The sequence below is a fragment of the Salmo salar genome, chromosome ssa14 (assembly GCF_905237065.1).
Source record: "Salmo salar chromosome ssa14, Ssal_v3.1, whole genome shotgun sequence".
Lineage (NCBI taxonomy): Eukaryota > Metazoa > Chordata > Actinopteri > Salmoniformes > Salmonidae > Salmo > Salmo salar.
In genome coordinates this window covers 31,438,537-31,464,144 of record NC_059455.1, presented here as the reverse complement: position 1 = coordinate 31,464,144, position 25,608 = coordinate 31,438,537, and the positions used below count along the sequence as shown (strand labels likewise).

The 25,608-nt window shown below is 39.7% G+C and overlaps 1 protein-coding gene across 6 annotated transcripts in view; it reads right to left on the bottom strand.

Annotated features, from left to right (window-relative positions):
* The window catches only part of LOC106569349 (acid-sensing ion channel 1C), a 184,263-nt gene that overhangs the window by 11,320 nt on the left and 147,335 nt on the right, over window positions 1-25,608 (bottom strand). For 3 of the 6 annotated variants that reach the window (XM_045694204.1, XM_014140643.2, XM_045694205.1), the window contains exons 2-7: window positions 16,405-16,555; window positions 15,856-15,983; window positions 4,490-4,640; window positions 4,260-4,316; window positions 3,862-4,015; window positions 1,275-1,366 (exon numbers count right to left, since the gene is read on the bottom strand). In XM_045694204.1, coding sequence (XP_045550160.1) covers window positions 1,275-1,366; window positions 3,862-4,015; window positions 4,260-4,316; window positions 4,490-4,640; window positions 15,856-15,983; window positions 16,405-16,555 — 733 coding nt within the window. Of the gene's footprint in view, window positions 1-1,274; window positions 1,367-3,861; window positions 4,016-4,259; window positions 4,317-4,489; window positions 4,641-15,855; window positions 15,984-16,404; window positions 16,556-20,299; window positions 21,626-25,608 lie in introns of those variants that run through there. The other 3 variants (XM_014140642.2, XM_014140640.2, XM_014140641.2) reach the window with 2 other exon arrangements.

Here is a 25,608-nt window from a genome sequence, read left to right as displayed (position 1 = left end):
CCAAAATTAAATCTAGAATCGGCTTCCTATTTCGCAACAAAGCATTCTTCACTCATGCTGCCAAACATACCCTCGTAAAACTGACTATCCTACCGATCCTCGACTTCGGCGATGTCATTTTACAAAATAGCCTCCAACACTCTACTCAGCAAATTGGATGCAGTCTATCACAGTGCCATCCGTTTTGTCACCAAAGCCCCATACACTATCCACCACTGTATGCTCTCGTTGGCTGGCCCTCGCTTCATATTCGTCGCCAAACCTACTGGCTCCAGGTCATCTATAAGTCTTTGCTAGGTAAAGCCCCGCCTTATCTCAGTTCACTGGTCACCATAGCAGCACCCACCCGTAGCACGCGCTCCAGCAGGTATATTTCACTGGTCACCCCCAAATCCAATTCTTCCTTTGGCCACATTTCCTTCCAGTTCTCTGCTGCCAATGACTGGAACGAATTGCAAAAACCACTGAAGCTGGAGACTCATATGTCCCTCACTAACTTTAAGCATCAGCTGTCAGAGCAGCTCACAGATCATTGCACCTGCACATAGACCATCTGTAAATAGCCCATCCAACTACCTCATCCCCATATTGTTATTATTATTATTTTTTGCTCCTTTGCACCCCAGGATCTCTACTTGCACATTCATCTTCTGCACATCTATCACTCCAGTGTTTAATTGCTAAATTGTAATTACTTTGCCACTATGGCCTATTTATTGCTTAACCTCCTTAATCTTACATCATTTGCACACACTGTAGATAGATTTTTTTATACTGTGTTATTGACTGTACGTTTGTTTATTCCATGTGTAACTCTGTGTTGTTGTGTCACACTGCTTTGCTTTATCTTGGCCAGATCGCAGTTGTAAATGAGAACTTGTTCTCAACTGGTCTACCTGGTGAAATAAAGGTGAAATAAAAATATTAAGAAACACAGCGCACAAAACAACTCCTGAAACATTCACTTTAACTCTGTCTCTCAGTGAGATGAGAGCTGTCAGACTCAGAGCAGAAACTGTCCATCCAGACTATGCTTTTCATCTGCCTCTCCTGACTGAGTGCTCTTTTCAAGTACATTCTAAAAATGCATTCGACTGAGTCTTACAGGGTCAAAGAAAATAGTCTCAAAAGGAGTTTAGACCAGCAGGCATGATCACACAATGGGACAACATGTAGTGCTTGCTGAGGATGTGATGTTCAGGCCTAATGCGTTTCCTCTCAGTCTGTAAAAACAGATCATGAACCTGATGGGAAAACTTGAAACAATCGCTCACCAAGCAACCCTGCAATTTCATACGCCTTCTTCTGTTCAATCTTCTCATAATTCAATGCCTCAAAGAAGATGTCCAGGACTAGTAAGTTTTCTCTAGAGACAAAAACAAATAAATCGAAAAGGTGTTACTTTATAACGTACATCTTAGAGATACAATTGATTGATTTAATTGACTAATTCTGAGACATTTTGCATTAATTCACAATAAAGGTGAACAGTGGAGACCAATATCATACTTTTATTATGATTTTAATCAAAATCCAAACCTCTGATTGTTACGTCACTTACCGTAAAACTTCAATTAATAGCCCGGGTGATTATTTGCTTAAATCACTGAACACAACAGGCGCTTAATAGATAGAGACTTCTGTTTCCTTAATGTACACAGCTTTTGCTCATTTGCATACAGTTGAAGTCGGAAGTTAACATACAACTTAGCCAAATATATTAAACTCAGTTTTTCACCATTCCTGACATTTAATCCAAGTAACAATTCCCTGTTTTAGGTCAGTTAGGATCACCACTTTATTTTAAGAATGTGAAATGTCAGAATAATAGTAGAGAGAATTATTTATTTCAGCTTTTATTTCTTTCATCACATTCCCAGTGGGTCAGAAGTTTACATTCACTCAATTAGTATTTGGTAGCATTGCCTTCAAATTGTTTAACTTGGGTCAAACGTTTTGGGTAGCCTTCCACAAGCTTCCCACAATAAGTTGGGTGAATTTTGGCCCATTACTCCTGACAGAGCTGGTGTAACTGAGTCAGGTTTGTAGGCCTCCTTGCTCACACATGCTTTTTCAGTTCTGCCCACAAATTTTCTTTTGGACTGAGGTCAGGGCTTTGTGATGGCCACTCCAACCATGACTTTGTTGTCCTTAAGCCATTTTGCCACAACTTTGGAAGTATGCTTGGGGTCATTGTCCATTTGGAAGACCCATTTGCGACCAAGCTTTAACTTCCTGACTGATGTCTTGAGATGTTGCTTCAATATATCCACATAATTTTCCCGCCTCATGATGCCATCTATTTTGTGAAGTGCACCAGTCCCTCCTGCAGCAAAGCACCCCCACAACATGATGCTGCCACCCCCGTGCTTCACGGTTGGGATGGTGTTCTTCGGCTTGCAAGCCTCCCCCTTTTTCCTCCAAACATAATGATGGTCATTTTGGCCAAACAGTTCTATTTTTGTTCTATCAGACCAGAGGGCAAAAAGTACGACCTTTGTCCCCATGTGCAGTTGCAAACTGTAGTCTGGCTTTTTTATGGCAGTTTTGGAGCAGTGGCTTCTTCCTTGCTGAGCGGCCTTTCAGGTTATGTCGATATAGGACTCGTTTTACATGTTTCCTCCAGCATCTTCACAAGGTCCTTTGCTGTTGTTCTGGGATTGATTTGCACTTTTCAAACCAAAGTACGTTCATCTCTAGGAGACAGAACGTGTCTCCTTCCTGAACGGTATGACGGCTGTGTGGTCCCATGGTGTTTATACTTGCGTACTATTGTTTGTACAGATGAACGTGGTACCTTCATGCGTTTGGAAATTGCTCCCAAGGATGAACCAGACTTGTGGAGGTCTACAATTTTTCTTCTGAGGTCTTGGCTGATTTCTTTTGATTTTCCCATAATGTTAAGCAAAGAGGCACTGAGTTTGAAGGTAGGCCTTGAAATACATCCACAGGTACACCTCCAATTGACTCAAATCATGTCAATTACCCTATCAGAAGCTTCTAAAGCCATGATATCATTTTCTGTAATTTTCCAAGCTGATTGAAGGAACAGTCAACTTAGAGTATGTAAACTCCTGACCCACTGGAATTGTGAGACAGTGAGTTGTAAGTGAAATAATCTGTCTGTAAACAATTGTTGGAAAAATGACCTGTGTCATGCAGAAAGTAGATGTCCTAACCAACTTGCCAAAACTATAGTTTGTTAACAAGACATTTGTGGAGTGGTTGAAAAACGAGTTTTAATGACTCCAACCTAAGTGTATGTAAACTTCCGACTTCAACTGTCGTTCATTGTTTAATTCCACTTCCAGCATTTTAATATTTTTTATTTCCTGCACTAATGTGTTATCATTTACACACTGTGTTACATGTCTTCTGTCTAAGTATACCTCTATTTAAAATAAAATAAAACTTCCTTGACAGAATAATTATTCTCCTCTTTGACTGTGCATTTTCGTCAGTTTTTACTTTCGCCACTAGAGCGTGATCCGCCACTAGAGCGTGATTTCTGGGGGTCCGTACTCCCGAAGTTGTTAGCTGTTTTTATGCTAGCCAGCTAGCTAGTAGATCTCAGCTGTTAGCAGCCAATGGCTGTCAATTTCTTAATGACGATAAAAACAGATGATTGCCATATTTTTTCAGAGTCATTACTTAATTATTTAATGTAACAAATCTCACATTAAACCTAGTAAACAATTCATGGTAAAATTGGAAACAATTCATTTAGACCCAGCGTTTATTTGAAATAGTCATTTATTTGCTGAAATGTGTACCATTGCTGGCTATTAAAAGGGACAGGTGGCTATTTCAGCCTGAATTTGTTTGAAGTTGTTAACTCACTGTAACTATCCAGATACTTACCCGATGTACTGTTCAGTTTTGTTGAATTTCTTGGCCAGATATTTGGCAGAGGCTTTACTGGGTATTTTCACCATGGACAGCTCCTTGCCATAGCGTGTCATGCTGCAGGGTGTCTCACACACACAGTAGTCATTGTCTTTCTCTACCAAGAAGTCTGTGGGGGATGACAGTAGAATGGGAGTCCTGGGCTCAATTCACCATGATAAAAAGTAGTGCAATTCAAAAGAAGCTGCAAAAACAACCTTTGCTGCTCAGCAGTTCCTTATTTCAAAATGCTGTATTGTATAAACGCTTTCGTACTCATATCTCAAACTAAAATGTTGTTTGGTGTATCTACTGATCAGTGATAACTGGTTCATATTCCTAATCTTATATCATTACCATTGTTTCTGCCTTACCTAAAGCTGGGTCTGCACAGTCTTTGTACTGCTCGGGCGTGCATACCGTTGCGGACCCTATTCAACACGTCAGAGAGAGCGAGAGAGAAAGAGAGAGAGAGGACAAAACAAAAATGTAATGTTAACCTAACTACATATTCCTATGAATAACAACAACAACACAGAAAACATTATTAATCATATTCCATTGAGGAACTATGTGATGGTCAAGCCAAGATGTGTGTGAGTACCAGGCATGTGGACCATCCTGCAGTTACAGTTCTCCACCAGGTAGCGTGTCTCACAGTCGATACGGCAGGCTGTGATGCTGTACGTGGAGAAGAACTCAGAGTCGATGGGAGTGGACTTGCAGTCTCCCCAAGGGGGAGGGAGGTACTGAAGCTGGGACAGAACAGAGCATAGATTTCCCCTCAGTATATTGGCCACTGTCAACAACAGCTAGTCAAGCCCAGCAGGAAATCCAAAATAAAAGTGCACACAAGCAGACAAAAAAACAAACATATGTATTGAACATTTAATAAGGGAACATAATGAAATAAAGACATGTTTTCTGGATTCTGTTCACATCTATAAAAATATTACGCTCAAACAACGGTGTAACTGATAAACACAGCTCACAGAAAGCAACAAGCAGACACCATGCAGAAAATCAGTAATGCAGGTCAGGTCTAGTCCTGAAAGGACAGAGTACCATGGAAGGTATGGAGACAGGGCAAATATAATCTGTAAATATATAGCTTCAGACAGGACACCCCAATTAATGGAGAATTCTTGTTTTTAAAACTTCCCAGGGAATGTGCTACTGTTTAGGTCTACAGTATGTAATATGTTTATGAGGTTTTTAGATGAAAACAATGCCAAAAGACAGACTTTATGCAAACCTTGACGTCATACATTTTAGGAATGAATTTAGCTAATTATGATGTATTGAATGGTAACAAAAACACAATGTTATTCAAACTATGTTGGAGGGGGTATTTGTCCCTGATAAACTATTCTCATCACACTACTATACCATTTACCAGTTCTATCTACCTAATTAAAGTTTATTGTTAAGACTCCCACAAAGAATAGATACTTTTCTGGCCTCATTTTAGTCAAAGTGAAGACCATTATCTTCATCAGTATCTCAGTGACTCGGAGCAGCATTGCATATATGCATAGCTGAAAGAGGACGATTTCCAGACTAGATTAATAGATCACAATTGAATACTTGATTGAGTTCCTAGCCCCAGTGGATTAGTGCTGAAACTCACGTTACTCTTTATTTAAAACTGCTGTTTGAAGCAAAATGGCAAAATAAGTATTTTTGAGATCTTTAAAAATACCTCTTTCTTTTTTTCCTCATTTGTCTCACAAATTTTTTACCACCAACATGCCTTTTAGTCTCCTAATTGTAGACATTGTTTATGACAATCTATAGGTGAAGTCAGAAGTTTACATACACCTTAGCCAAATACATTTAAACTCAGTTTTTCACAATTCCTGACATTTAATCCTAGTGAAAAGTCCCTGTCTTAGGTCAGTTAGGATCACCACTTTATTTTAAGAATGTGAAATGTCAGAATAATAGTAGAGAGAATGATTTATTTCAGCTTTTATTTCGTTCGTCACATTCCCAGTGGGTCATAAGTTTACATACACTCAATTAGTATTTGGTAGCATTGCCTTTAAATTGTTTAACTTGGGTCAAACATTTTGGGTAGCCTTCCACAAGCTTCCCCCAATAAGTTGGGTGAATTTTGGCCCATTCCTCCTGACAGAGCTGGTGTAACTGAGTCAGGTTTGTAGGCCTCCTTGCTCACACATGATTTTTCAGTTCTGCCCACAAATTTTCTATAGGACCGAGGTCAGGGCTTTGTGATGGCCATTCCAATACCTTTACTTTGTTGTCCTCTAAGCCATTTTGCCACAACTTTGGAAGTGTGCTTCGGGTCATTGTCCATTTGGAAGACCCATTTGAGACCAAGTTTTAACTTCCTGACTGATGTCTTGAGATGTTGCTTCAATATAGCCACATCATTTGCCAACCTCATGATGCCATCTATTTTGTGAAGTGCACCAGTCCCTCCTGCAGCAAAGCACCCCACAACATGATGCTGCCACCCCCGTGCTTCACGGTTGGGATGGTGTTCTTAGGCTGGCAAGCATCCCCCTTTTTCCTCCAAACATAACAATGGTCATTATGGCCAAACAGTTCTACTTTTGTTTCATCAGACCAGAGGACATTTCACCAAAAAGTACGATCTTTGTCCCCAACAAGTTTTAATGACTCCAACCTAAGTGTATGTAAACTTCCGACTTCAACTGTATATCAACAGACACCTGCTACCAATATCAGAAGAAAAATACAATATTTTCAGAGCAGAATGGAGGGTGGGAGTCAATTTGTGTATTCAGCAAAACAATTGCTAAAATACTGATAATCCGTACAAACATTCAGGTATAATTTACCTGGATACCAACGCCAACAACAAATAACTAACTTACTATGTGAAGTTTTATACTTACAGTTGAAGTAGTAAGTTTACATATACTTAGGTTGGAATTATTAAAACTCGTTTTTCAACCACTCCACGCATTTCTTGTTAACAAACTATCGTTTTGGGAAGTCAGTTAGGACATCTACTTTGTGCATGACACAAGTAATTTTTTCCAACAATTGTTTACAGACAGATTATTTCACTTGACAGTTCACTGTATCACAATTCCAGTGGGTCAGAAATGTACATACTCTAATTTGACTGTGTCTTTAAACAGCTTGGAAAATTCCAGAAAATGATGTCATGGCTTTGGAAACATCTGATAGGCTAATTGACATAATTTGAGTCAATTGGAGGTGCACCTGTGGATATATTTCAAGGCCTCCCTTCAAACTCAGTGCCTCTTTGCTTGACATCATGGGAAAATCAAAAGAAATCAGCCAAGACCTCAGAAAATAATTGTAGACCTTCACAAGTCTGATTCATCCTTGGGATCAATTTCCAAATGCCTGAAGGTACCACGTTCATCTGTACAAACAGTAGTACGCAAGTATAAACACCATGGGACCACACAGCCGTCATACCGTTCAGGAAGGAGACACGTTCTGTCTCCTAGAGATGAACGTACTTTGGTTTGAAAAGTGCAAATCAATCCCAGAACAAAAGCAAAGGACCTTGTGAAGATGCTGGAGGAAACAGGTACATAAGTATATATATCCACAGTAAAACGAGTCCTATATCGTCATAACCTGAAAGGCCGCTCAGCAAGGAAGAAGCCACTGCTCCAAAACCGCCATAAAAAAGCCAGACTACAGTTTGCAACTGCACATGGGGACAAAGATCCTACTTTTGGAGAAATGTCCCGTGGTCTGATGAAACAAAAATAGAACTGTTTGGCCATAACGACCATCGTTATGTTTGGAGGAAAAAGGGGGAGGCTTGCAAGCCCGAAGAACATCATCCCAACCGTGACGCATGGGGGTGGCAGCATCCTGTTGTGGGGGTGCTTTGCTGCAGGAGGGACTGGTGCACTTCACAAAATAGATGGCATCATGAGGCGGGAAAATTATGTGGATATATTGAAGCAACAACTCAAGACATCAGTCAGGAAGTTAAAGCTTGGTCGCAAATGGGTCTTCCAAATGGACAATGACCCCAAGCATGCTTCCAAAGTTGTGGCAAAATGGCTTAAGGACAACAAAGTCAAGGTATTGGAGTGGCCATCACAAAGCCCTGACCTCGGTCCATAGAAAATTTGTGGGCAGAACTGAAAAAGCATGTGTGAGCAAGGAGGCCTACAAACCTGACTCAGTTACACCAGCTCTGTCAGGAGGAATGGGCCAAAATTCACCCAACTTATTGTGGGAAGCTTGTGGAAGGCTACCCAAAAAGTTAAACAATTTGAAGGCAATGCTACCAAATACTAATTGAGTGTATGAAAACTTCTGACCCACTGGGAATGTGATGAAAGAAATAAAAGCTGAAATAAATCATTCTCTCTACTATTATTCTGACATTTTACATTCTTAAAATAAAGTGGTGATCCTAACTGACCTAAGATAGGGAATTTTACTAGGATTAAATGTCAGGAACGGTGAAAAACTGAGTTTAATTGTATTTGGCTAAGGTGTATGTAAACTTCCCACTTCAACTGTATTTGTGTATCTACCAACATTCAGAGAAGCACGTGGCCCATTGGACATAACAGATAACTGAAAAAGACCTTGGTGTGGCTTAGAGATTTTCCGAACTTCTCAATCATTTTCCCCAAATCTACCCTTGACCGTCTCTTGCATCTGCATGCATTGGAAGACTGAGTGTGACAGATACAGAGTGCCAGTAAGTCATGAAGTGACTTGAAATGGAATACTTGATTAATTCTTTATGGAACTTTATTGCCAGGCTACAGCCTCTCATAAACATTATCCATGTAGGAAATAAAAACCCAGAGCAAATAACAGGCCCTCTAGACATTAAACACTCATTATCCAGTCTTTGTAGTCATACAAGCTGTTGAATATGGTGCAACCAATATTATTTTGCAGTTACAGGATGTTTATTTGTTTTGTTGTTTTTGTGCTTTGCATTTGAATGTTGCATACTGCTGGGATCCTCTACATCTGGTTAATGTCTCCTAGGACCTTACTCTGGGAGGGTAATATTAGGGTAACATTAAACACAACGATTGGCTAACAGGAGACATTAGCTAGATGTAGATTATCCCAGCAATATACAACATTCAAATGCAAAGCCAAAAAACCACAAAACAAACTAAAAATAACTGCACAATAATATTGGTTGCACCATATACAACAGCTTTTATGAAGTCAAAGAATGGATAATGAATGTTTAATGTGTTAGCTGGAAAGGATAACATTATGTGCTGATTCTCTATAGTGATGGTAGTTATGAAGAGACATAAGACAGAGATGAACCAGGAAGGGACAGTCGTTGAAATGCGGTCACTACAGCCACATGGAAGGAGGTGATTGATCCATTCCATCATGAAGACTTGATCGGTAATGAGATTGGGAGGTTTGCTATGTACGCTACTGTACATATGGTATGCTACAGTACGCTACGCTAAGCCACAGTACACTACGGTAGGCTATGGTACACTACGGTATGCTATGGTACGCCACCCGCTGCACTTGGGAGGAAACTAACGTTTGGAAGCCTGGGGTTACAGTTGGCTGAGGGCTTCCACCCCAAAGCCCATCTAATGTGGGAGAGGAGGCTCTGACTAATGAATCTAAACCTTTACTCAGGCCTCATAGGACTTCTCATTTAGGGGAGGGACCAGTGAACACGTCACCACTGACAGATAGCAGCAACAGTGATGCAACGGACAACATCTGTCAAAGCCCTTTGTTTGGCTCTCAGATATACAGTAAGCAGCCAGCCAGCCAACTTATAGATGTTCATCTTACTGAGCCCCAAAACAGCTGAGCCCATGTCTGAGGACTCAAACCCAAAACTGGTTCAGAAACGTACATTTCTTGTCATTCAGCCATCTCTCAATAATTGATCTCGGCCACTTGAAGCTCGATTGTTGGTCAAAAATAGTGTTCCAAATTTCCACCCCAAGTTACTATATTTGCTTGCTGCAGAATGAAGTTGTCCTTTAAAGACTGGATTTAGTTCAGACATTTCTTTCATTGAGATTGGGAGACCTGTTTGTATCATGTGGTTGAAGTGAGGCAGATTTGAGTGGTTCTGGTGAATGGAAGTATAATCATATATTGATATATTGATCAATCCCTCCGAAAAGGGTTTGAAAAGCATTAAATAATCAAAAGGATATGGGGCTAAAAAAATGTAGCAATCAATTTGGATTCATTTGAGATGGTGTTACTAGTATGATTACCGTAATTTCCGGACTATTGAGCGCACCTGAATATAAGCCGCACATGGAACATAAATAAGCCGCACATGTCTATAATCCGCAGGTGCCTACCGGTACATTGAAACAAATTAACTTTACACAGGCTTTAACGAAACACGGCTTGTAACAAAAATAAATAGGCTTTAACGAAACACAGCTTGTAACAAAAATAAATAGGCTTTAACGAAACACGGCTTGTAACAAAAATAAATAGGCTTTAACGAAACACGGCTTGTAACAAAAAATAAAAAATTTGCAGTAAGCTTTAGTTGTCTTTTTGCACTGAGTCAATTCCTCACGCTGCTGTTTCCAACGTCTTATCATCGACTCATTAAGACCAAGCTCCCGTGCAGCAGCTCTATTTCCTTTTCCAACAGACAGATCAAATCGCCTTCAACTTGAAAGCTGCATCATATGCATTTCTCCGTGTCTTTTCCACGATGAGGGTGACAAAATGACTACCGTAATCAGAATGATGGGAAGTTTGAGAGCGCTCGATTTAATCTAAACAGTAAACACAAAAGTTGTTTGACCTTAATCCGTTCGGCAATTTCATTGGTCTAATGAAAGCTTCATGCCGCCAAAAAACTGAGCACGTCACATAATGTGTTTATTTGGAGAAAATAAATTTGAAATTACAGTATTATATTTTTTTGAACCTTTATTTAACTAGGCAAGTCAGTTACGAAAAAAATCTTATTTACAATGACGGCCTACCACGGCCCTAACCCGGACAACACTGGGTCAATTGTGTGCCACCCTATGGGACTCTTGATCATGGCCGGTTGTGATACAGCCTGAGATTGAACCAGGGATTGAACCATGGTCTGAAGTGATGCCCCTAGCACTGAGATGCAGTGCCTTAGACCGCTGCACCACTCAGGAGCCTATGATATATGATTCCTATCAGATTTAAATGGCACACTAATCAATTCAGTACAACTTTTATAAATGAATTGCTCTAGTCATAAGAGCAGATGAATTTACATATCACCTTTATATATCTACTCATAGCTACTTTACAAGGGAAGTTGATTGAATTCAGTGTTGTTTGGATTGTTGTGTCCAATTGTCTGTTTTAGAGATGCACTGCACCGATAACCCTGTGCTATTCTGTTGATATGGCGAGAGGGATTTTGAAGAGACTTGTGACTTGTACCAAATAATATCTTCTCTGGGATCAAAGGCTTTTTTGAATAACTTGTGGTTCAAGGTGTAATTCTAGGTATTATAATTAATTTCTGATGAGTTTGTAACTCATTCAGTAGGAAAAGTGCTACAAACCCCTACTCAAGAGAAACTGAGTTCTGACACCTAATGAGATTTGTATCTTCAATGGGTGTAGAAAACGTGACATTGTGACATCAGTGACACTTTGTTGAGGTCCTTTACAATAAAAAATGGTTGCCAAAGAAAATATCTATCAAAAGATCACAGCTGTATTTCACCGTCCTGTCACTGTTTTCAAACCACAGGATTTCACAAGCTGCAGCCTGAGTGGCATGTTATTGCAATAGATTTTATTAGACTTTATTTTATGGACAAAAAAAACAATGTTCAATGCAGGGCCGGCTCTAGCCTTTTGGGGGCCCTAAGCAGGTTTCGTTGGGCCCCCCCCCACCTTGTGGAAAAGCATTTTAGTGGCCCCCCTCTTGACGGTGGAGAGAACATTTTAATTCTCCACATTTTGCCATATGCGTCGTAGAAAGTGGACCAAGGCGCATCGGGTATCGTGCTCATCTTCTTTTATTTATATAAGTGAACACTTAAAAATAAATAGACGTAAACCAACAGTTCCATAAGGACTATACGAAAAACAACTACCCACAAACACAAGAGAAAATAAACCCACTTAAATATGGCCTCCAATTAGAAGCAACGACAACCAGCTGCTTCTAATTGGAGGTCGTTCCCAAAACTAACATAGAAATAGAAAAACTAGAAAACCCACATAGAAATAGAAAACATAAAACATAAACCAAAAACCCCGAAACACACTAAACAAACACACCCCTGACCAAACTACAATAACAAATAACCCCTTTTACTGGTCAGGACGTGACAGCCATAGAGAAAATGTTGTCGTTTTAAAGCAAGTTTTCTGCTATTCTCTACATTTTGCAATGGGGAGAGAAAACTGCAATATTATAACATTTCATTCAATTCTACTCATTATGCCATGGGGCAAAGAAAATTATTTTGCAGTTTTAGAGCAAATTTCCTGAATTTCTACTGATTTTGACATGGGTTTGAGAGACATTTTTGCAGTTTTAAAGCACATTTCCTGCAATACAACACATTTTGTAATTTCCTATGCCATGTTAATATGATATCTGAGTGAGAATGACAAAAAAAAAATCTATGGGGGCCCCTGGAGGTCAGGGCCCCTAGGCACGTGCCCTGTGTGCCCGGTCAGTATTTGGCCATGATTACTGCATGTTTAGATAGCTGGCTAGACTAACTACTAATCTAAAAGTTGTTCGCAAACATGGCTAATTGTGTGACTGTCAGTGACAGACATAACAAGAGGAAAACTGCTAATGCACAAACAAATTCTGAAGCTACACCTGGTGTATTCTACTATTCTTACTCTCAATAGAGTCAATTGAGACGTCTATGTCGCTTATGCCTGGAATCGGCGCTGTTGCACTGTTTGTAATACTGTTTTCTATCCTCTTTAAATGATTATGCCATAGTAGAAAACATATTCTTATGACACATTTTGATTTGTCTGGGTTTTGATGTGAAAAACAATGTGGGTATTATGGACATGCTCCTGTTCTATTATTGAAGGAACTGTTGGGTGCACACCTCGAAAGAACACTGCTAAGAGGGTCTATTAATGTATGTTTGATGTTCACTGATTTAACCCTGGATATGGTTACAGTTAGTGACAATGACAGGCCTGTGAAATAGATTACCTATGGATCTGGCAAACAGACCATTGTGACCACGTGGAATCCAGACTTATTAGAGACATTTTAGTTCAGTATTAAAATGACTCCCATGGTCCTGACATCTGCCCTAATGGAAGATTACATTGATTTTAATATTTGTGTCTGACAACTGGATAATGGATACTATACTGAACAAAAATATAAACGCAACATGCAACAACTTCAAAGATTTTACTGAGTTAAAGTTTATATAAGGAAATCAGTCAATTTAAATATATTAATTAGGCCCTAATCTATGGATTTCACATGAATGGGAATACAGATACGTATCTGTTAGTCACAGATACCTTAAAAAAAGGTAGGGGCGCGGATCAGAAAACTAGTAAGTATCTGGTGTGACCACCATTTTCCTCATGCAGTACAACACATCTCTTTCAGATAGAGTTGATCATTCTGTTGATTGTGGCCTGTGGAATGCTGTCCCACTCGTCTTCAATGGCTGTGCGAAGTTGTTGGATATTGGTGGGAACTGGAACAGACTGTCATACATGTCGGTCCAGAGCATTCCAACAGGCTCAATGAGTGACATGTCTGGTGAGTATGCAGGCCATGGAAGAACTGGGACATTTTCAGCTTCCAGGAATTGTGTACAGATCCTTGCTACATAAGGCCATGAGGTGATGGTGGCGGATGAATGGCAAGATAATGGGCCTCAGGATCTCGTCACAGATCCTCTGTGCATTCAAATTGCCATCGATAAAATGTAATTGAGTTCATTGTCCTTAGCTTATTCCTGCCTATACCATAACCTCACTGCCACCTTGGGGCACTTTTTTCACAACGTTGATATCAGCAAACCGCTTGCCCACACAACACCATACACGTGGTCTGCGGTTGTGAGACCGGTTGTACATACTGCCAAATTCTCTAAAACAACGGAGGCGGCTTATGGTAGAGAAATTAACATTAATATCTCTGGAAACAGCACTGGCGGACATTCCTGCAGTTAACATTCCTGCAGTGCTCCCGAGTGGCGCAGTGGTCTAAGGCACTGTATCTCAGTGCAAGAGGATTGGGAGTGATTGGTAGTCCCATAGGGGGTGGCGCACAATTGGCCCAGTGTTGCCGGGGTAGGCCGTCATTGTAAATAAGAATTTGTTCTTAACTGACTTGCCTCGTTAAATATTTTCTTTAAATTAAAATGTGCCAATTGCACGCTCCCTCAAAACTTTTGAAATCTGTGGCATTGGGCTGTGTGACAAAATTGCACATTTAGAGTTGCCTTTTATTGTTCCCCCTCACTGTAATGATCATGCTGTTTAATTAGCTGCTTGATATGCCACACCTGTCAGGGGGATGTACTATCTTTGCAAAGGAAAAATGCTCACTGTCAGGGATGTAAACGAATTTGTGCTAGAAATTTGAGAGAAATAAGCTTTTGCGCTTATGGAAAATTTGTAGGATCTTTTATTTCAGCTCATGAAACATTGTCCCAACACTTTACTTGTGGCGTTTATATTTTGGTTCAGTGTAGATGTTGCTGCTCTGTTACGACTGGTCACAGTGGCCAATAGATATAGGCTACTGTATAGGACTGTGGTTACAGGCACTGTCTGTAGCCTATATCTAGGTCTTTTTTTTCTTCTGAAATGTATCCATACAATGTAAATGAAATCTTCAGGAAATATTTTTGATTCAATGTACCAGATGCTCCATCATTCATGATTTGTATTTATTTAGCATGTGGAATTGATTTGAACAAGAGAGAGAGCATCTGAAGCAATGGAATTTCTGCTGAATTCTGTGCTAATCTTGGGAGGCATTTCTGACTACACTTCAGTCACAGCCGGTAATTCACAAAGCTTAATGATTTTGTTGGTCCTCTCTTACTCAAAGCCATGATAATTGTGATACCATTGCCTTTTCGTTACACCACAAAATGTAACTATATCGTTCTTCGTATTTTATGAAAAGCAAACCAAAGTCTCCCGAATGTTATTCTTCTCTCTACATAGTGTTATTATGCATGACTAAATCCAATTTATGTACACATGTAGGATGTTAATTTGAGCCAGTTCGCTACAGGAGGAAAATAATCCTGCATCAACAGGAAATGTGGATTATAATTAATTTATACATTTTTCATAAGGGAAAATCAAAAATGACAAACCTCAGAAGCCTGCATTGTAGGAACTTCTTCATGCAACAGGGTGATCAAATTAAGATCTTACATCTGTAGCAAATATTATGCTATTGTTCTCTATCCAAGTGGTCAGCAACAGCAAGATTATATGGAAAATATACTTTTGAGCTGTCAGAGATTGCGTGTGAACTGCCTGGGGTACTGTCGCTCTGGCCACCAATGACAGTGTAAATACATTTACAGACAATTTCTGCTTGGTACATCCAATCTGTCTCTCCCTCTGTATTCCTTGTTGGATACATACTGGGTAGCAAATATTATATTGTTACTACTTGAGTTCAGAATCATTAGATGGTTTCTGTTCAGATTTAGCGATTGTGCTGGTCGCATGTTATTACATGCATTATACAATAAGATAAACAGAATATATTTTTCTCCGGGCTCTGAGACACAGATGTATAGCCAATGACAGGAGAAGGAAGAAGGGTTGGGGGTTTGGATAAAAACACAGACAAAAGCAGAGCGAGAGGAGGATTGAAGTAGAAAAAAAGGAAGGAAGGAAGGAAGGAAGGAAGGAAGGAAGGAAGGAAGGAAGGAAGGAAGGAAGGAAGGAAGGAAGGAAGGAAGGAAGGAAGGAAGGAAGGAAGGAAGGGAAAGGTGTTTGTGCAAAAGGCTAAGCAGTAGGTACCAGTTGCTGCTGACATGACACAAAAGTTTGAAAACCAGGGGCCACACCAAATCCCAGCTGGTCAATGAAGGGAGGTTCATCCTGGCTGTGAATCTGAACCTTGATGCCTGCTTCGTACGAGGTCTCATCTGTGGATACATACAACAGCAGGCCAGAGAATGTAACAACAGAAACCTCTGCTCATCTGTGTTCTCTGGTCAGAGACATTGCTTGTTGTGTTGGGAATAAGATATGTGTTTTTACTGGATATGGGACATCTGCTGTGATAAAGCCACGTGTTGAAAATGCAGTGCTAAGAATTAACTATTTTTCCCAGGACGGAGACAATAAATGTTGTGTTGGATAAGTTGTTGAACTATATGTTGTTGTAATAGTGTACAGGTCAAATTCAGAGCGAGGAAGGAACCTTGAATGAATGCACGTCAGTTGGCTGGTTGATGTGTAAAGTTCATTCTACCAATGTCCCAAAATCCAAAGTCATTATTGTATTTATGGACAGATCAGTTATTGTGGTACTAACTAAGTGGAGTTATACCACTGGGTACTCACCTGTCTCTCCCCAAACAGGTAAGTATTCATCTTGTTGGATATCTAACATGATCTCCAGCCCATTTCCTGTCCCGCCTTTTAACGTTGTCAACATCGGGTTGCCATCCAAACCAGAGTTGAACGTGTAGCATTTTCCGTACCGCGTGTAAATCTGCAAGAAGAAGAAGGTACATGACATTAACTCAATGCAACAACATTGTTTTGACATAGCGACATCACAGACAGTAAACAGCACAGTCACTTTGAGCAATGGTTGCTCTCTGTGTAGACCAATTTAAACTGCGGTTGGGGATAGGGTTGCTGGGGAGGAAAGCTTTGCAGGTAATTATCTGAGAAAACACTGAACCAAACAAGATACTAGAATGATGAATGAATAAATAAATTAACACCTCTACTGTGGCAACTGGCAATCTTTACCCAGACCCATTTTTTTTATTTCCCCTGAGTAATTTAGATACTTCTTTAGGATGTATTTTCCATTAAAACTGAAAGCTCTAGTTAATCCAAAGCAATATAGCCAAAACCCAACCTCTACCATCCCACAAAACACTAAATTAGATTGTTCAAATACAATTTATATTAGGAAGTGTCTTATAGACCCCTTCGAAAGCATTAACTTGTGCCAATGCAGCTCAATGGTAATCTATAGATGTAGAATCTTAAAATGATCACCCTTTTGCAGGATCATTTTTCCATGAAATGTACAACTTGCAGTAGAGTTAATGTTTTAAAAGGCATTTGAAGCATTTCATTTCCACTTTGAAATTTCCTGCTTGACTTTCCCTTAAGAAAATGTATCAACCCCTACAAAAATGTTAATTAATTATAATCCACATAATAATTCACATTTCCTGTTGCTGCAGGATTGTTTTCCTGCTGTACAAACTGGCTCAAATAAAGATTCTACATCTGTACATAAATTGGATTCAGTAATGCATAATAACACTATATAGAGAGAAAAATAACATTGACTGGTTGGCTTTTCATAAAATACGAAGAACAATGGCAAGCTGTTGTCAACTTCCTTTTGTATAAAAGTAAATCCATTTCCTTTGAGTGTGAAAATAATGTTTTGTGGTGTAACAGAAAGGCAATTGTAGCAGACTCCGAGTAAGAGAGAACAAAATAAATAATTAAGCTTTGTGAATTACCGGCCGTGATTTAGGTGTATTAAGAATTGGCTCCCAAGAGCAGCACAGAATTCAGCAGAAATTCCACTGCTTCAGATTGCTGTAGCAAACCGGCTCAAATTAAGATCCTACATCTGTACTATTAAGTATTGGTGCACAGAAAATGTTGCCTGCAGCAAATAGCCAGCTGGTTTAACTGATTCAGAGATATACAGTGCTGATATTCCAGTATAGCACCACCATGTTCTTTTAGCACCATCTCTCACACATTTCATATTGACGTTTCATGCATTTGTAATTTTTATTTTTTTTACAAATTCTCTCTGAGATGGGCGACTTTGCTTTCATGTGTGCCAGCAGAGCAGAAATAATCATTAGGAGCCTTTTAGAATGCTGCATCTGATTTTGCATAACTGACACACATGGCTGGTGAGCTATAACTTAAACCCAAAAGTTAAAATAGATAAAGGCGATAATGGCTTTAAATTCTCTATGCATTTTGCTGTGTAAGTGATTTAATTTCACCGAGGTGGAATTGATTGGTCATGCAGTGCTCTAAGGGTTTTATCTATACTGTCATACAGTTATCACCAACATGTATATTCATAACCACAGGACAGGTGATACATCAGTAAGGTATAGGCACAGTTATCCATGACAGTGTTCATACACATGGGAATATTGCACATCCAAGATCATGGCACGAGACCCGCTTGCCTCTGCCTGCTTTCTCAACTACCATGTAAAAGGTACACCTGTTTGTTTGGAGTATTTTGTCTCATCAAACCAATAAGGCCTTATGATGGATAAATCCCCACTATTTAATCCTTTCACACTGCCAACTACCATTTGATTTGAGCTGGGGCATAATATGCCAGTATTTAATAGCCACTAACAGACACTAGCATGGTCAAGACAAGCCCTGTTGCTGAATTAATTACCACCTGGCTCAATACTCTGGTCCCACAGATATACATTAGAAGAGAAACAGGAAGCCCAGTACTCTGTAGACGTGGGCTACAGATTTCCCTTTCAATATCCATTGTGGTGAACATTTTAGGGAGAGGGATGATGGGGAAGAGAGAGATGACTCTGACAGCATAACAAAGCCTCTCTCTAGATATCAGTCAGGCTTCCATGTCCCGTCTTAGATAGACCCACATCGGCTCAGACGAACATGACAAGGCTTCAGTTTCCTCTCTCCTCCTGTCCATAATGAGGCCCTCGGAGCAACTGGCCCCTGCACAAAATGGCAACTGGAATTCCATTTTTTTTAAAGTTTGACCTTTGAAAATGTGCAGGTTTAATATAAAATAATCCCTAGGATGAAGCTTTACAATGCCTCACAATGAAGTACCAAATCTTTGTGGAAAATCTCTTTGTCAAAGCTGTCAAAAGACGGAACCTAAAGAGAAAAGTCCTCCTTTAGATGGAATCTCATTTAATCCGATAAAACTTGAAATGACAGACGATAAAAATCTCTGGATCTGTCAGCTACTTAAACGCAAATCCCAAATTGTCTATTCATATTTTTTCTAAACCTGTGCTATTGATAAATTGGTCATGTCTACTAAGCACTTGAATGTGACTAACAATGACATCCATTTTCTTTTCATGTAAAATTTAGCAGCAATCTGTTTGAAGAGTGCTAATAGCTTTGAAGTGAAATGATTGAGAGTAGCTGACTGTTATAATTATAGACTGGTGCATTCAGGGGCTTATTTTCACTGATAAGCCTAAAGCAATCCACCTCTCTGAGGAATAAGCTCATGAAATGGATGCACACAGTCAATAAACTTCCAGATGTTTAATATGAGATGCGGAAACTTTAATTTTGTACATTTATAATGGTTGAATTATTGATGCCTTCATTAGTCTTCCCTGAAGCTGCCACTGTGGTTTGAATAGCAGTTACTAAAAGGATCATGTTTGGAGATGGAGGCAATGTGAATGTGATAGGATTGACTTTGTTATACTGTACCACTGCGGCTCTAAAATCATCTAGCGTGTTAACAATATGTAAAGAAATGGATCAATAACCTTCTCTAAACTGTATTTGGATTATTTGGATTCTTACAATTAAATGAACAACTATTATATTTTATAGGCTAAAGAAAAGACTGCAATACTTTATGTGAAGGGTCCGTAATAAACCTTTTACAAGGCATTTCTAAAACATTTACAAACAGTTTGTGCACCGTTTATTAATCATTACTCCCACATTTGAAAATCTAAGTAAGCTAATTATTCACAAATGTATATATATATATATATATTTCCTTAAATATCCTCTATTGTGTGCCTATTCTTTTACCAGGTACTGCTGGAATGTCTACCAATGGCATGACAATCTTCTTGTGAGAAATAACACTGGACACTCCAAACATTTATAAAGTATTTATAAAGCATAAATAGCGCTCATTTTAGACTAGGGGCTGCAAAAAGACTTTACTAATGCTTAATAAATAGTGAACACACACTTTATAAATGCCTTATATATGTTTTATTACGGACCCTTCAAATAAAGTGTTACCAAAAAGACATGGCATGTTTACCAAGGACCAGACAAATCATCTGACTTGATACCAGTAGCTAGCCTTAAAACTTCAATACCTTCAATCCTCCTGCCTAGAGAGTACCTGCTAGAGTGAATATCATTCAAAAACACCCTTGAATTAATTATTATTACCATGTACACAAAATGCCATCAACAACACCTCTCAAACATTGGTCTCTATATCTCTAGACTACGTTACTTTACATACAGTGGTGAAGTTCTGGTGGGTGCAGTTCCCCCCCCGGAACCTGCATTCCAGCAACATGTCCTCCAGTTGGTGGCCCAGCCTGCCAATCATCTCAGTTGTGTTGACATGGTAATGTGGAGACGGGGTGTAGCCATTGAAGTCCAGCAGGTTGAGGAGGCTGTACTTGTGGTTGTCCCTCAGAAGAGCCAGGCTCTTCTCCATGACCGTGTGGTTCTGGTACATCAGGTCCATCCAGTAGCCGCTGTGGTATAGATCAGCCTTGGTCAGACTGGACACCCGGAACAGGTTGTGGTTGCAGAAGGTGACGGCCGGGAAGGACATGTTGTGAGCCCACACCATCTTGATCTTTGTGACGGCCGGGTAGGACATCAGGTAGAGGATGCGGTTCCAGGACCAGGTGAACAGGAGACCCATGCACACAAAGAAGGCCAGGAGCCAGAGGACCCGCTGGGGTAAGGTCTTGTCTCGGGAGAAGACAAACTTCAGCCCGTGGACCTTGGTCCTCCTCATGAAGGCTATGGTGATCTCCATCCATGACTGTTTCAGCATGCTCTTCTTCCTCCTTCCTGTTTTGTTCTGGGTAGTGGTTTCCTGGGCATCGTTAGGTAGAGACCCCGGGCTGTTTAATTCTGATGTGGGGGCAGTTAACATAATGATCTCTGTCCAAAGGCGACCTGTAAGGTTCAAGCCAAAATACAGTCTTCTTAGTCAAGCTTTAGGGTTTTCATTTTGCATACAGTGGCTTCCTGGAAAATCATAATGGGTTTTCTGGTTGAATTGGTGTTATCAATTCCAGGAAAAAGTGAAAAAGAATATCCTTTTCGATGCTCCAGATAGACTCAGCTGTCCAGTACACAGGCTTGATAACTTCACGATTTAATAAAAAAACTAAACGTAATTACAATTTTTTAAGAGAAGATAACCAACACCAGTCTCTCATCAACAGATGGGTGTGATAATACTTTGTTGCAGGTGCAGGCATGTAGTTCCATTCCTGAAGCAATCAGTCACTTAGGAAATGTGTAAAGACGTACCCCTGTTGCTCAGATGTTGTCTCTCTTTTTTCTCATCACCTTCCTCTTCATCTCCACAATGAGACAATAGCTCTCCCAGTTTCCAGTGGTTTGTGCCTTTTGTGCATAAGCTTCCTAGAAAGCTATCAACTCCTCCCTTCTGCTCAGCTGGAAGAGATGCTTTTTGTCTGTGGACTTGCAGCAGGAATATAGAGCTACTTTCCCCCTCACTCTCTTTTCTCTACAGTCGAATGGGAATGAGGTGGAGCCACTGAGTGAAATTGTTTTCCTCCAGTGATAGAATAGGCACAGATGTGAGGAGGGGAAGGGGAACGGTATTTCTACCCCACGCATAAATATTAAGAGAACTCAAAAATACAAGCAAAAATACAGCAAAAAGTCCTACTGCAACAGGGAATGCCTTGGTTCCATTTCCATCTACTGCTACCTACACTCTGCTACAGTGGTGCTGCAACAGTAGCAGCTTGTTTACTGGGATCCATGACAACTGTATTATTGATAAACCAGAGAACAGTAAATCAGATACTAGCCAATAAACATGAACTCAAATTACACCCTCAGAATTCTAGTTGAAAATCAATAAAATGCATGTATAAACTTTGATATATCAGTCACAAAGGGCTTTTACCGTAATCAGGCAGTATCAAATGTCACTTTTACTTCTTGTTTGTGATTCTTTGGGTCTTAGACAGTTCTACATGTTAGTTTCACAAATAAAGTGCAATGCAGCCAAGGAGCTCCTACACAATTAACAGATATGAAAGAAGCAGCTTTCTGTTCATTGAATCAGAGCCTCTCAGAACCTCGAGAGCCAGCCAGGCAGAGGAAATTGGACCCAAGAGTATTGAGATTCATGTCATTTTACGACATAATCAGCACAACATGCGTGGTACAAGTTTTTCCCCACTGGAGTATAATAGACATAATATTCTTTTAATTGGGAAATGTCCTACAGTATTTTTAGCAGATATTTATTGAGGGCTCAAAACACTGAGACAGATGTTCAAAGACTGCAGCAAAAACTCTCTTGAACTACCCAGTCACCTGTATCTAAGCGGTTACAAGTTGGGAGCATGTCATGCATTTGTTACTGCAATGGTTCAAACATATTTTAATCAATTTTAAATCAAGTTTAGGGTAGTGGAGAGTGAGTCAAAGGGTTAGTTGAGCCATACACAAATTCAATCATGTGACCAGACATCATTATATGGAGTCTGTGAAGGAAGAAACTACATGGACAAAGTGGTACGCAATTTAGGTTTAAAAATTAATTTTCACAAAGTCAAATGAATTTAGTTTTTTAAAGGTTTCATGATGCTTGTTTCCAAACCAAAGTAAATACACTGTAGTTTTATACATGATTTGGGCTCTCTAAAATTCACAATATGAGGTCCTAAACCAAGCATGAAAGTGCATACTTGTAGCTGTGTGGGCTAATATAGTCAAACTGTTTGCCTTAGGGTAATTTGAGACAAACGCCACCATACCACCACACAAATAACAACTGGTCAAGAAATGGAAGTGATATTGAACAGAGATAACTACAGTTGAAGTCGGAAGTTTACATACACTTAGGTTGGAGTGATTAAACTTGTTTTTCAACCACTCCACTAATTTATTGTTAACAAACTATAGTTTTGGCAAGTCGGTTAGGACATCTACTTTGTGCATGACACAAGTAATTTTTTCAACAATTGTTTACAGACAGATTATTTCACTTATAATTGTATCACAATTCCAGTGGGTCAGAAGTGTACATACACTAAGTTGACTGTGCCTTTAATCAGCTTGGAAAATTCCAGAAAATGATGTCATGGCTTTAGAAGCTTCTGATAGGCTAATTGACATAATTTGAGTCAATTGGAAGTGTACCTGTGGATGTATTTCAAGGCCTACCTTCAAACTCAGTTCCTTTTCGCTTGACATCATGGGAAAATCAAAAGAAATCAGCCAAGACCTCAGAAAATTGTTTGCAGACCTCCACAAGTCTGGTTCATCCGTGGGAGCAATTTCTAAATGACTGAAGGTACCACGTTCATCTGTACAAACAATAGTACGCAAGTATAAACACCATGGGACCACACAGCCATCATACCGCTGAGGAAAGAGACGCATTCTGTCTCCTAGAGATGAATGTACTTTGGTGCGAAAAGTGCAAATCAATCCCAGAACAACAGCAAAGGACCTTGTGAAGATGCTGGAGGAAACAGGTACAAAATGATCTATATCCACAGTAAAACGAGATCTATATTGACATAACCTGAAAGGCCGCTCAGCAAGGAAGCAGCCACTGCTCCAAAACCGCCATAACAAAGCCAGACTAGGGTTTGCAACTGCACATGGGGACAAAGATCGTACTTTTTGGAGAAATGTCCTCTAGTCTGATGAAACAAAAATAGAACTGTTTGGCCATAATGACCATCATTATGTTTGTAGGGAAAAAAGGGGGAGGCTTGCAAGCCTAAGAACACCATCCCAACTGTGGCAGCATCATGTTGTGGGGGTTCTTTGCTGCAGGAGGGACTGGTGCACTTCACAAAATAGATGGCATCATGAGGCGGGAAAATTATGTGGATATATTGAAGCAACATCTCAAGACATCAGTCAGGAAGTTAAAGCTTGGTCGCAAATGGGTCTTCCAAATGGACAATGACCCCAAGCATGCTTCCAAACTTGTGACAAAATGGCTTAAGGACAACAAAGTCAAGGTATTGGAGTGGCCATCACAAAGCCCTGACCTCAATCCTATAGAAAATCTGTGGGAAGAACTGAAAAAGCATGTGCGAGCAAGGAGGCCTACAAACCTGACTCAGTTACACCAGCTCTGTCAGGAGGAATGGGCCAAAATTCACCCAACTTATTGTGGGAAGCCTGTGGAAGGCTACCCAAAACGTTTGACCCAAGATAAACAATTTAAAGGCAATGCTACCAAATACTAATTGAGTGTATGTAAACTTCTGACCCACTGGGAATGTGATGAAAGAAATAAAAGCTGAAATAAATTATTCTCTCTACTATTATTCTGACATTTCACATTCTTAAAATAAAGTGGTGATCCTAACTGACCTAAGACAGGGAATGTTTACTAGGATTAAACGTCAGTAATTGTGAAAAACTGAGTTTAAATGTATTTGGCTAAGGTGTATGTAAACTTCCGACTTCAACTGTATATCTGAATGTAGGCATACATTTAAGATATACAGTACAATATACCACACTCCCATTCTATGAATTAAACTTTGATTTACCATCACCCACTGTTGCACATACACCAAGGCGGCTCAACTTACCCTGTCCCTATGCTCAACTTAACCCATTCCCAGGGTAAATGGTGCCAACAAACCAACAAGCTACAGTCTTAGAAAAAATAGTTCCAAAACGGTTCTTTGGTTGTACCCATAGGAGAACCCTTTTTGGTTCCACGTAGTAGCCTTTTCAGTTCCATGTAGAACACTCTGTGGAAAGGGTCCTACGTGGAACCAAGAAGAGTTCTACCTGGAACCATAACAGGGTTTTCAAAAGGTTATGCTATGGGGACAGTTGAAGAACCCTTTTTGGATCTAGATAGCACCTTTCTTTCTAAGAGTGTATGTTTTCAAAACTGTTAAATTTACATGAATTCTGATTATTTCCAGAGATACACATTATCCTGAAATATATGTAGATATATCTGTTAGAAAAAATACCATATTTCCCTTGATGTAGTGATGCTGAATGTAAAAAATGGCTCAACATACCCCACTCTCCCCCACAGCAAATAATCATTGGATATACTTCTGTGACTTTCTTCCTGACAAATCTCCTTGGAACCAGGTGTCTGTCTGTGTTTGTAATGTTGAGCTGATCATCCCTGTGGTGAGTGTAATACTGAAATAAAGCATCCATTTAATAGTAAAAGATGCCCATCTCCTATATTCATAAACAGGCAAGACTAATTCTTTAAACCATACTTTGGGGATTCCACAAATCTCATAAAGCAAAAAGGCTGTGTCAGTCCATAGTCCTAATATTAAACAGGATATGATAAAATCTCTCCTGGTTAGGAGGGGAAGACTGGGTGAAGAGTTGACTGGAGTTCGAGGGCTTACAATAAATATTTGTTAGAGCTATAAAACCATAAGCGATTTGAAGCACTGCCTAAATCTTTAGCTTCAATCACCTTTTTCTTGCACAGTCCAATAGAGTTCTTAACAAACACAATTTCTTATCTGATCATTAAATGCCTGCCTGTGGTCTTGTCTAACCAGCCTTTTAATTATGCTTTCCCTCCCCGTT